At 46.7% G+C, this 13,645-nt stretch overlaps 1 protein-coding gene across 2 annotated transcripts in view; it reads right to left on the bottom strand.

Moving 5' to 3' along the window:
- Sipa1l2 (signal induced proliferation associated 1 like 2) overlaps positions 1 to 13,645 on the bottom strand; it is a 160,690-nt gene that overhangs the window by 20,747 nt on the left and 126,298 nt on the right. For both annotated transcript variants that reach the window (XM_051201622.1, XM_051201623.1), the window contains exons 15-18: positions 11,548 to 11,933; positions 8,393 to 8,617; positions 3,377 to 3,530; positions 88 to 307 (exon numbers count right to left, since the gene is read on the bottom strand). In XM_051201622.1, coding sequence (XP_051057579.1) covers positions 88 to 307; positions 3,377 to 3,530; positions 8,393 to 8,617; positions 11,548 to 11,933 — 985 coding nt within the window. The remainder of the gene's footprint in view (positions 1 to 87; positions 308 to 3,376; positions 3,531 to 8,392; positions 8,618 to 11,547; positions 11,934 to 13,645) is intronic.

The raw sequence follows: 13,645 nt of genomic DNA, 5'->3' as shown, positions 1-13,645 counted from the left end.
CACTGGGAAATCCAACTTGAAGAGCACATGAACCTACATGGCCCATGTACCCACACAGGCAGCCAGGGTGGCCTGGCCTCCACTTACTTCTTAGGCTCCCCATGCTGGGAGCAGGGTGGGTCCTTGGAGGCAGCGTGCTGTGGTAAGGTGGAGTGGTGCTGAACAGAATGTCATTGGGCAGGGCCTGGTCCAGGATGGAGCTTCGAGAACTGGCAAAGGAAGAGCCCCTCCGGTTGCTGCATACACTCTCATCAGACAATGTTCTGTACAACGACCTCCGTGGAGACAGGTTCCCATAGAACGAAAACTAGGGGATGAGAAAGGTAGCAGTCACTAACAATTTGAAAGTGTAAGGAGTAGTGGTGCACACCTATAATCCCCAGTACATGGGAAGCTGAGGCAGGGGGACTGCTGAGAGGCAAGTACAAGCAAGTTAGGCTACCTTACCAAGACCATTTCAAAACCAAATAAAGACACCCAAAATAAATACGCAGTTAAGAGTTGTCTGACTGAGCAACAGTAGCAGCTTCCTGAAGTCTTCTATTAGTCCAGGAAAGCCCAGCATGCAGGGAAGCTCCTGTACTATGTATGCCTATACTTCAGAGTTCCCTCCCTCCTCTGTCATTCTGTGGAATACTAGCACAAATTAGGCATGTACATCTTTATTAATTCTGAAATGTTAAATGGAACCGTAGAGAGGCAAGTGCTCCTGGAAATACACAAGGTCGCCATTTCAGGCAACTGATATTCACAAAAGCACACTGTAGCTTGATGGTAATTGGGAACGACTAGATTTTAATATCAGTCAACTGACAGTAGGGAAGTTCAAATGAGTCTAAATAAGAAAACTAATTCTGAACATTGACATTTGCTGAGCCATATAAATGGGCTTAAGAAAAATAGCTTAAATCTAGTAAATTCTGCTGTACACTTAAAAATTACCACTTGCAAAAGTCTGTACTATAATTGTTGGAGACTGAATTACAGTCAATGGGACAAAACTATTGCAAGGGTCGGCTTGTTAACTGACATAATTTTGAATCACCTGGGAAGAGTGTCTCAATGTCTACCTTGGGTCAGCCTGTGGGGATGTCTGTGGGAGGTTGTCCAGCCCACTGAGGGTGGCACCATTCCCTTGGCAAGGGCTCCTGAACTGTATGCAGTGGAGTGGAGAAACTGAATGAGCACAAGCAAGCACACATGCACCCACTTCCCTTTTTCCTTGTCTGAGGATGTGATGTGACCATCTAGCTGTCTGAAGTTCCTGCCTTGACCTCTACCCATTTATGGACTGTAATCTGAAATGGCAAGATGAAATAAATCCTTTTCTCAGTTGCCTTGTTGTTGGTTTTTTTTTTTTAAGTAATGGCAAGCATAGTGAAACTGGGGCAACCAACTATAATGAAACCACTATGTGTTAAATCTCAGATACAGTAAAACAAATCCCAGCTAAAGCAGCAAGGACTCACAAAGAGTCAGATCTGCTCTGAATCCCCATCACTTCCTTGGCATACTAAACCACTTTTCCTCTCATGTAAATGCCATTTCTAACACATACATATTACCATTTCTGGTAGTTGATATTACCATTTGTGGATGTGGCAAGGAGGCTAGGAATCTTTCTATTGCCTGTGTTCCATTCATTCTGTCTGGTCTTCCAGTGAAGAATGTGTGTGAACTGTAAAGCCCACTTGTACTGGGAAAGGAAGTGATTTATCTTTGAAGAAAACACACATCAAGTACAAATTCACCCATTCTGAGAAGCTGCATGCTGTGGAGTCCTCTGCCCTTGAACCCAAGCACATATAGTTCCCTAACTGGGACTGATACAAGTTTTAAGAAAAAGGCTCACTGCGAGGCACTCTGATGGGATTCCCTTCTCACACCCCAGCAAGCTCTTCAGAGCTGAGTGCCAGTGCTTAGATGAAAGTGGATGGAGATGGGGAGGAGAGGGGCACTGCCTGATGGTGCTGCTCTGGGAACACAAGACAGATAACTGTATGCTGTTCACAATGGGAAAGCAGTATACAGTTGGCTGCTCACTGCCACACCAGGCAGTGTCTCACTTTCCCACTTAAACTAAAGACGCTTGGATTACAAGTGAGAGAAGGGTTCTGTTCTAGTAGCAAATATATGTTTGCTTCACATTCCACTATCTGAGTCTCAGTTACTTGCAAAAAGAAGTGACCGACTAAAACCTATTTGTGGTCTTTTAATACTTTGCATTATTTAAAAAATTGTTTTGTTCATTTGTTTATTATTGTGTGGGGGGCACATACATGTCATGGTACATAGGTGGAGGCCAGAGAATAACTTGGGGGTTCCACCTTCTCCTTCTACCATGTGGATCATAGGGACAAAATTCAGGTCATCAGGCTCAGCAGCAAGTGCCATTAACTGCTGCTTGGAGGTTCCTAATTTGCATTATTTTAAAAAGTGGTTTATGAGACAGAGAGAAAGAGGCAGAGAGGGAGTGGGAGAACAGAACAAGAGCAGTGAATTCCTTCCTTGAGAAGGCACTGCGGGGCACAAGGATGGCACAGTACTGTCTCTCTGAGCTCTGCAACTCTGTATGGCAGAATACAAGGTTTGGTAGATTTCTGGAACAGACAGCCTCTCAGGAAGACCTGGGCAGGGTACAGGCTGGAGGTCCTGGGTGAGTTAAGCAGTGTGAACTTCACTGGCTCAGGTTTGATTTCTAGTTATGTCTAGGCATCATGCTAGGCTTCCATGTGTCACTTCCTAGCACACCCCTGGACCTGGAGGGTAGTTACTGTCATAATCTTTTATTACACCAGCACACAAAGGCCACTTGCATAAGCTCATGTAGCAGCTCATGGCTGGAGCCAAGACCTTAGAGAGCCTGCCTGGCTTTCAGAGCACCTTCAAGAATACAACGCTCCCCACACTCCCCACCCTAGCCTCCTCAGGCTTGCTTGTCTCCTGAAGGAATTGCAGGCCTGGGCTGCAGCTCTTGCCTACAATGTACAAGGCTCTGGAGTTCCATCCTCAGTACTAAAGCAAAAACAAAAACAAAACAAAACAAAATACAAGCCAGGGCAGTGGTAGTGCACATCTTTGAGCCCAGCACTCGGGAGGCAGAGGTAGGTAAATCTCTGTGAGTTCTAGGCCAGCCTGGTGTATAGAACAAGTTCCAAGACAGCCAAGGCTACACAGAGAAACCCTGCCTTTGGAGGAAAAAAAAAAAAAAATCCGAATCCAAAATCTGATAAATGTGCAGTGGCAATGGCCACTCTGCTCTTGACTGTTGGTGAGACCATGGAGAAACTTGTAGAAAGGTGCCATGAGCACCTCAAACTTGCTTCAGACTGATTATAGTGTTCCTGGTGACTCTGAAGCCCTTACGGTCACTCACCTTGCGTCTTCCCTCCTCCACTAAGGGGCTGTCAGGAAGCATCAACTTCAGAAAGTCATCTTTGGATAAGACGTGTTGAGTTTCTGAAACAGCGTCTCCCACCACTGCTGGATGCTGAGTGGCTGTGGACATGAGGTCCATCTCGCCATATATCCTGATGGAATAAATCAGAACATAGGTTCAGAGGAATTGTGACCTAGAAGACACCTCTTGGTGGTCATATGAAAGTTCAGTAGACACTTGCAAGCTGAGGAGATAGTCTAGTCAGAATGAGGACCTGAGTTCAATCTCCCCAAATCCAAATGAAAAACAGTCAGGTGCTGTGCTTGGCACTGGCCAGTCGGTCTAGAGTAATCAGCACACTCCAGGGCAGCAACAGACCCTGTCTCAAAAATCACTGTGTGTGTGTGTGTGTGCGTGTGTGTGTGTGTGTGTGTATGTGTGTGCCATCCCTACACCATCTCACATCTGTGAAATGAGATTAAATATAGTTAGAATTTCTGAATAATTCAGAGGTAACTCAGATCCCCAAAGCTCAAAATGAAAACACTACCAACTTTAAAATAAAGCCACACTTCCCTCCTAATCTGCGTCAGGAAGTGGCTTCCATGGTCATCAGACACTGTTAAGAGCTGCAGCAACATGCACCCTCCCTGAGGCTGGACAGCAGGACCCCACAGCTGCCAATGAGGAGAGAAGGCTGCCCCAGGTGGTCGGGTTTAAGAGAAATTGGTTGAGGCATGAACTAAGTAGGTTTCATTATTGGTGACTTCACAAAGCTGTTTGGATAAATAAAGCCACTGTCTCCCTTAATTACAAGGATATGAAAATGGATGTATAAGCTACAAAAGCCTGCCATATTGAATTACTGTGCCCAGGTCCTTTCCAGGAGACTGGGGAGTTACTCTGGAACAGTCTGTGATCAAAACATGATCTGGGCAGCCAGACACTCCCAGGACCCAGGATAATCAGGCTGGATGATCTGTGCTACACAACTGTAAACATAAGGCTCAGGATCCAGCTGCCCACAGCGGAAAGCTACAAAGGGTGACCCTCGAATCACTGTAGCACTGATATGCCTGCTTCAATGAAATGCTACCTCATCACAGTGTGACAGCTCACAGGGGAGTGAGAATAAGAAACATACCAGGGCCTGTTCACAGTGACTAGGCTTTATGGGAAACTCTCTGTGTCTCTCTGCTGGCACTTCCCACCTTCAAGTCCAGATGGTGCTGACAATGTGAACAGACAGGCTGGGGCAGTAGCTCTCTAGACCTTTCAGACATGACTGGAGGGGACAGGCTTGTGATAACAGGGCATGAGATGGGGGTGACCAGAACCCCAAAACTTTGGGGACTTTTGCAGAAGATCCTTCTAAGGTGAGAGCCATACATGGCTTTTGGGAATGGCATGTCCAAGAAGTACCTGACTCTGGGCTGGGAAGTGCTCAAGATCATCAGCAGGGCCTGTTTCATTTGGGGGAGACATAGAAACCCCCCCCCCAGGTTTCATCATCAGCCACACTGTGGAGAAAAAAACCAAACCATGGATCATAACAGCTTACAGAGAGTGCTTCTAGCTTCCATGGGATAAGAATCACCGCATTCTCTGCTAAGTTAATTCTGGAAAAACGTGTTCAACTATGTGCCATAAATATGCTCCAAAGGTTTATTCTGTGCTGGTCACTGAATGTGTACACATATATGCATGTGGGAAGGAATTATACAGATGGTGCAGAGCAGAGCCCATCCTGGGAGGATGTGGCTGGGCTTGGAAGGCTGTTTGGCAGAAGCAGGGACAAACTCAGGTACCAGGTACAATTGTTCCTCTGCTTATGTCATTTTAAAATACAGGATACTGAGGGCAAAAGCCATCCCAGAAAGCTCTATAACACAATTTTAAATTAACTGGTGATCTTTCTCCCTCCTTCTTGGTGGTGTATGCTATGTCTACACATTTGTGTGTGTGAAGGTTTAGGTCAGAGGTTGACATTGAGATGTCTTTTACTGAGCTCCCCATCTTAGCTTTCGAGATAGGGTCTCTTGCTGAACCTGAAGCTCACTGTTTTGGCTAGGCTATCTGACCAGGGATCCCTGGGAAACACCTGTCTTCACTGGTCAGAGCTGGGGTTACAGATGAATGCTACTATTCCTACCCCTTTTTACATTGATGTCAGGGTCCAGCAAGAACTTTATTCACTGATCCATCTCCCAAGCACACTGGTAATTTCAGAACTATGAACTTCTCCCAAAGAACAGAAAATGAGGTTTGGTGTTGTGACCAATGGGGTATTGCTAATGCTTAATTTACAGTGGTGCTAGCCTCATGGCTGCCTGGCAGCTTCCTGAATGGTTCTTCCAGAGACCTGGTAGGCAGTACACTCAAAATCCAGCCTTGCAGTCTTTCCTTAGAACCTGCTAGACATGGCTTCAACAATTATGCCTAACATATGAACACACATGCTGGTCTGCAGTCCTACACTGACACAATGCCTTAGCATATCTACTCTGGGCTCAAATATTAGGAAGTGGGGGTAGGATGAATAACCTCCCTATAACACGTGCCTGAGCATACACATGGAAGAATGCCACTTGCCCCACACCATCTGGCCAGGAAGATTTCTTAGGCGGAGAGCTGCAGCAGGGACATGCTGGGCTCTATATAAAATGTGTGAAGTTGTTTCCCAAAGATGCCAACCTCCTACCCTCTACACTCCTGTATTACCCCTTCCCCTTGACATCAGTATAGGTCCATTCATAAAGACACAGAGACTGTGCCTCATCCACCAGGGTTCTAACAATGCTTTCTGGAATTTGCGAAAGGCTTGGGATGAATTTCATGAAGATGTAAGACAGAACACCCAATGCCAGCAGTTATGTGAAAGGTATAGTAGAAATGCCCTTCTCAAACATTTTGTAACAAATTGACATGATTCTCTATATTCCAAGATTCCAGAGACAATTTAAGCACTAACTTGAGGGTCAACTTAGACATTATAAACATGATAGTTGGGTTTAACATGGGATCATTTTATCAGATGTCAGTGCTGGTTGACAAATGGGAGTCTTAACTCTGAAGTGAACCCTGTAAGACAATCTGCACCCTCCCATAAGCTGTGTATTCACAGGCACACCCTGTCCCTGCCTACACCATAGCAAGCTCACATGGCAGAACACACGATCAGACCTTATGACACACAGTTTCTTATGTTTCTTAGATGACACCAGACCTTCAGCTTTTCCTCCTTTCACACGCATACAGTCTTCCCCCCACCTGCCTACCAACCCTCAGGAGTCCTACAAAACAATCAGGTAAAGTGTTTCTGCTTTTGCTTTCTTACTGTGGAATTCATGCTGCCCTTGGCCTTGAGATACCATAGAGTCTATGCCCACACCATCGCCAGCTGTTACCATGACTCCACTGCAGATAGCTTTTTGGATATAGACTCAAAAATCAAAGACAGCAGAGTTTTACATTTTTTTTTTAACATATAAAAGTCAAGGGCTAGAGAGATGGCTCATCAGGCAAAGGGCTTTCTATCTTAAAGTATAAGCCATAGAATTTGAGTTCAATCCCAGGAACCCAGAACCAACTTCACAACTTCACAGAGTTGTTCTCTGACCTCTAGACATACGCTATGGCACCCCTCCACATCATCACCACCACCATCATCATCAAATGAAAACTTTAGAAAAGAAACACAGATGCCAACATTTAAAGAATTTAAAACAGGCTGGCTCAGTGGGTAAAATGCTAGCCTTGCAAGCACAAGGACTTGAACTCCATCCCCAGCACCCAGATAAAAAGCTGGACATATTGATCTGAACTTGTAATACCAGTTGAGGATCACTGGGGCTCAAGGGCTAGTAACCTCACCTACTTGGTGAGTTCCAGGTCAGCGGGAGGCCCTATTGTTTTTATTTCCTCTTTGTTCTTTTAGGGGCCCTCCAACCAGTTCCCACATAAATCAGAGTCTTATTCTTATAAATTCCCAGCCTTAGCTTGGCTTGCTTCTAGCCAGCTTTTCTTATCTTACTCAGTTACCTTTTGCCTGTGGGCCTTTTCCCTTTCTTCCTTCTGTATATCTTATTTTCACTCTTACTCTGTGGCTGGCTGGGTGGCTGGCCCCTAGCATCCTTCTCTCCCCCTTTCCCTGCTCTTCCTTGCTCTTTCCCCAGATTTCTCCTCCTATTTATACTCTCTGCCTGCCAGTCCCACTTGTCCTTTCTCCTGCCTCAGCTATTGGACATTCAGCTCCTTCTTAAACCATCAGGTGCTTTAGACAGGCACAAAATCACAGCGTTAAACAAATGCAGCACAAATGAAAGTCACACACCTTAAAATAACTTTCTACAACACCCTATCTCAAAGAAGGTAGACAATGCCTGAAGAACATCACCAAAGGCTGCCTCTGGATTCCACACGACTGTGTACAAATGTGTGTGCGCACACACTGAGCTGGCTAGCTTTGTATCAATGTGACACAAGCTATAGTCACCTGGGAGGAGGGAACCTTGACTGAGAAAACGCCTCTGTAAGATCAGGATATAGGCAAGCCTGTAGGGCATTTTCTTAATTAGTGATTGATGGGGGAGGGCCAAGCCCATTGTGGGTCCTGGATTCTGTAAGAAATCAGGCTGAGGAAGCCATGAGGAGCAAGCCATTAAGCAGCACCCTCCATGGTCTTTGCATCAGCTCCTGCCTCCAGGTTCCTGCACTGTTTGATTCCTGCCCTGACTTCCTTCAGTAACAGACTGTGATGTGGAAGTTTAAGTCAAATAAACCCTCTCCTCCACATTTTGCTTTTGGTCATGATATTTTATCGGCAACAGTAACCTTAACAACAACAACAACAACAACAACAACAACACACACACACACACACACACACACACACACACACACACACACACACACACACACACAGTTTGGCTGTCCTTTTCTAGACACTGTACTTCCTGTGGTAGGAAGCCAGTATAGTGAATGCAGTTGCCAATGTAACAGGAAGACACTTACCTAGGGCATTCAGTCACTTCAGGTTCCTCGGGCGGTGGGCTGCCTTCTGACTTTTTCCAGCCAATGACATATTTGTTTGCTGCCTCTTGTCTGTGGTAAGGCTTTGACAAGGCCCCGGGAACCTGCTGACTGCTACTGTGAGAAACGATATAGACTTTGGAGCTGTCCAGAGACCCAGTGCTTTTGGAGCAGTGAGCAGAGGGGCTTCCTGAATGGTGCGAGCCACTGTGGAGAGAGACAGAGGTGGAAACACTGTCACACGCAGAAGTGACTTGTGGTCAGAGCTGGCCACTGGGCTGGGAAGGCAGGTTGCTGTACAGAAGCTCCCACGTTCCTATGTGGGCTCTCTTGTGGCAGTAACAACATAAGAAATACAACTGGAGGGAAATATTACAGCAAAAGGTAAGTAGGTGGCAGGGCCGCTCACTCAGTGCCTAAAATTCCATCTTAGCTGCCCATGCCTTCAGTCTCATTACAGGTAGAAAGACCTAAGGCCAATGAGGAGCTTCAACCCAGGTCCTCATGGACTTTTTAATCCCCTAGTAATCCACCAAATTAATAGGTGAGGTACTTGAGGAAAATCCCTTCAAACACTTCTTCCTCTAAGTATGACGGGGATGTGCACTGAAGGGAAGTGCCTAAGGAAACCTCACTTCTCAGGAACACAAAATTCTCTGCCATACAGATTCCACGAGTCCCTGAGGGTATCCTGACTCCTGACACCAGGTTTCTTACAAGTGTCCTGAACTTTGAAAAGACGCTACAGGGCTGGCTGCAAGACCTCAAGGTAGCTTTTATAGAATGCCCAACTTTCATCTGATCCAGAGAAGAGGTGGGAATATCCAGGGAGTAGAATCCGCGTGATCCCTGGATATAATATTGTGTAGCACGGAGCTTACTGTATTAAACAGAATCTGTAAAAAGCAGTTAGAATGTCTACTTGGCATACACCTCCACACCCTCAGTCCCCTCTGCCCCAAGAAACAGGGGCCCTCCCTCGGCATGGTGACGTGTCACCGCTGCTGAGCAGCCCCCCCCCCCCCCGCAGAGGCTCCAGCTACCTTCAGCAGTACCACCCTCAGCCAAGGAGAGTTGAGAGACGTGGGTGGGGGTGTGAGCTTAATCTTGTTAAGTTGTCTACATCTGGAATCCCTGAGCTGACCTGTGTGTCTGAGGCTATGTCGAAAACCCACCCTGAATGTGGCCAGCACCATCCCACAGACTGGGTCCTGGACAGAATAAAAAGTAGAAAGTGAGCTGAGCACCAGCATCCATCTCTGCTTCCTGACTGTGGATACTGTGTGACAGCTGCCTTACTCTTCTGTCACCATGCTTCCCATTATGACGGACTGTGTCCCTCAAATCACGAGTCAAAATAAACCCCTTTCCTCAAGTTGCCTTTGTCATGGATCTCATCATAGCAATGACCAAAGAAATTAGCTGGTACAGGGACTTCTCAGCGAGAGCTGTGCCTTCTGAATATAGCAGAAAGAGCCCCTTCTCACCTGGGGACAGCAATGAACGGGGCCTGTGGGTGGCAATCAGTTTTAGCCATGAGGAAAATGCTCACGGTGTGAAAGGCTGTCATGTGGAGGCTAAAGGTAGGGAACCTAGTGTTGGGCAATGACAGTTGGCCAAGTAGAACCTCAATAGTTCAAGATACTTGGGTTTCATGATGCAATATGACGCAAAAATCCTGTCCCCCTTTAGTTAAATGAACCAATGAGGGTGTAGTTTTTACTCCCACTGAATGTATACACAATGCAATGACAGCCATTGGCCTCCTTTAGTAATGTCCAAGAGAGGGCAGGGGAGAGTTCTAGGGAAACTCTGGGGGCCACTGCTCAGGAGCAGAGGCCTATTTAGGGGCTTGCAGGTACCACCTCCTGGAGACATGCCTATCAGTCCTAGGTCCTGAAGGACTGTCCCATTACGGTTTGTCTAGCCATGTTCTATGGTTGGAAGCTCTGAGAGCAACCCAGAACCCAGTGCAAATATCAGTGGAAGTCACACTGCCTGATTAAATCCCACCCTCAGACACAATGACACACATTTCTTCTCTGAGTCTTTGAAGACAACGCAGAAATTTGAAATTATCAGTTTTTAAACAAACATATAGATGTCTGTCAAGAAGGAGTACAGAACAAATACTTACAGGCATGCATTATCCATCTATAATTAGAATATAATTCAATTCCCTTCTATTTAGCTTCCCCCTCACCCCTAGTACTGGGGTGTTGAATTTACCAGAGCCTCAAGCTATTTCACAAATATAAATCAATTAATTTTGAGACAGGATCTCACTAAAATGTCCAAACTGATTTTTAACTGACTGTATGTCCCAGGCTAGCCTTGATTAGCCTCTGAATAGCTGGGATTATGGGTCTGCACCATCAGGCACATTCAGCTAACTCTTCACTTAAAACTCCCAATTGGAGCTATAAAGATGACTTAGCATTTAAGAGCATTTACTGCTCTTCTAGAAGGATCTGAGCTTGGTTTCCAGTACCCACAATTAGATGGCTTACAACTACTTGTGATTGCAGCTCAAGAGGATCCAACACCCTTTTCTGGCATCTGAGGGCACAATGCTATGTGCATATACCCACACATAGACCCAAACCCAAAAATCTCAGCTGTACATTAACAGTCACACAAGAAACTTCAAGTCTGGCCTGCTAGCAGGCTTCATGAGCAAGGATGGTTTGATGGTGTTCACAAGCTTACACAAGGGGGTAGGGTGGGTCCCTGATGAGGAGCCCCTTTTCCAGGGGTCTCCAACTGGTTTTTTGACATAATGGTGAGATGATGTTGCCACCTATAAATGAGCTGTGCTGTATTCACAGTTAACCTGGGATGCAGGTGGCCTGTAGGGTGGACATGGCTGATAGACACTGAAGATTACCCAACTTGCAGCTCTTTATCAGAAGGTATCAGGGTCAGAAGCTGAGCTGGGAGAGGTGACTTAACCCTCAAATTTAAAAGGGAGAACAAAATCACTAGGACATTACTAAACATGCACATCTCGACAACAGTTTCAGAGGCAAAATCTCGCTGAGAGGTCAGACAGTTGGGTAGTCAGCAGCAACCAGCCTCAGGCCCTGCCCTTACTGCTTCAGGAAGGAGCAGCTACTGTGTGGCCCATGTTGGCTCACCTGGAGTGAGAAGAGATCTCACTGAGGTCACCCATGCTGCCCTCTGCAGCACTGGTGGAGATGGCAGAGGCATAGCCATGCAGGGTATACAACTTGGCAGGTTCATCATCAGCTCCCGAGACATCAGCAGCATCAGCCCACTGTTCGGCCCGGCTGTGGATCAGCGACCTGCTGCCCGTCAGATGCACAGGGCCAAGGATGGTGGCTGGCATGCAGGGAGTGGTGTCGATGCCACTGTCAGTCGAAGCGCCTTTGATGTAGGTCAATCCCAGCAGCTCGGGGTCCATCAGGTCCCCTGACCCAAAATGCTTGTCATCACTGTTGCTGGATGTGTTACTGGAGAGAGTATTACTGCTGGAGTGGCTGGAGCAGCTCTTATCTCCGATCTGGAGAAGAGGATAGACAGATGACAGTCTTTGGGTAAACCCCTATGCACTGCTCTCCCTCAAACACTAGGCTACAACCAGGGCCTGGGTTTAATTCTGTGTGCTCCTGGTGCTGCCACCAGAAATGTGGCTTTTCTTCACAACAGCTTAATCGTGTGTGTGTGTGTGTGTGTGTGTGTGTGTGTGTGTGTGTGTGTGTAACAGTGGTCAGCCTCCTTTTGTTTCTCAGGGTGCTAGTCAATCTTCTTTTAGACACTGTCTCTGACTTTCACTTGGAACCTGCTGATTCAGCTGGCTGGCTGGGAAGCCCCAGGGATCTTCCGGTCTCTGCCTCCCCAGTGCTGGGATTGCCAGTGTCCATCACCACACCTGGTTTTAAATGGAAGCTAGGGACTGAACTCAGGTTCGCACTTTACCCATTGAGCCATTTCTCTAGTCCACCAGCTTGGTCTCAGGCAGAGGTCCTGCCCCCTGCCTCCTTCCATTAATGCCATGAGATAGGCATCCTTTCTTTGGTCAACCACTGGTATATAACACACAAAAGTAGAGCAACACATCACTGAGGGGTGTATGGACTGGGAAGGATGTAACCTTCAGCCATTTACATTTATGGCCAATTTATAGTCATTTACAGCCAATATGGCATGTATCCTAAAAGTTCCAATGCCAGCTCAAGTCTGAGGAAGGAGACCCAGGCTTGAGTCATAAGGGTAAAACATCTAGTTAGTCCCTGGAAGCTTCCTGAGCTTATAGTGCCATATGGTTCCCGTGCAGAAAAGCCCTCTGAAGCTGTGACATGCCCTGCAATCAACCATGTAGGCTCTTGGGAGGCTAAAGCCAAATGAAGTCCCAAGGGAAGATTCCAAAATACACCTGTTTGAAGAGCACTTGATGCTTTGGGGCCCTGGAAGACCAATGGCAAACACAACAGTAGAGACCTCTTTTGTCCACTGTGTTCAGAGCAATTGAACTCTTGTCAGAGCTTGAGAACCAGCAGGACCAGGGCTTTGGAACCAGGACAATGCACCCTACCTAGACATTTCCCAGGGGTTTGGCCATCTCTCTTTTCCTTCCATCCCACTGGACCCCGGGGTCCTTCCACATCCTGTCTCCCTCTGACAGAACTACTGCAGGAACTGTAGAGGGGGATGTGAGTGGACTTAGGAAGTAACTCAATACCAGGAGAGAGCTGTGGCTGTAGGAAGAAATGCTGCATGCATGCGTGAGTGCATGGGTGCATGTGTGTGCATGCGTTTAAGGGGAACTGTAAAACTCACTGCTGACCAAGAGAGGGAAGTCTGTAACTTCCTTTCACCTGCACATTTTTCAAATGTACACAGGCTGCTCCTTTGTACTGGGTCTCACTGGAAGCTGTTTCTCAAGTCAGTCTTTTAGGGGACTTGCCTTGTAGAGGCTACATAAGTCAGTATGAGGGAATAACAAGGAATGTTCTGTCAGTGGGCAGCTGCCACCATGCACTGTCAGCAGGCAGCTATGGTTACCGGACATCTCAGTGACATCAGCAGAAGGACCTCACTGCAGTTCTTCTGACCATATATCTGTCTCACTTTCCACTACTGCCCTATCCCACTCAGTGGCTAAGTGGTTAACAAACTAAATCTGGGGACAAGATCTCAATACTATCGCCCAGGACATCAAGGCTTGGAGGGTTGATGTACATGTTGGCTTTGCCAGTAATCTGCTGTACAGCC

Source organism: Phodopus roborovskii, unplaced genomic scaffold, assembly GCF_943737965.1.
Source record: "Phodopus roborovskii unplaced genomic scaffold, PHOROB, whole genome shotgun sequence".
NCBI lineage: Eukaryota > Metazoa > Chordata > Mammalia > Rodentia > Cricetidae > Phodopus > Phodopus roborovskii.
The sequence above is the reverse complement of the archived record's forward strand: the minus strand, read 5'-3'. Positions and strand labels throughout refer to the sequence as shown.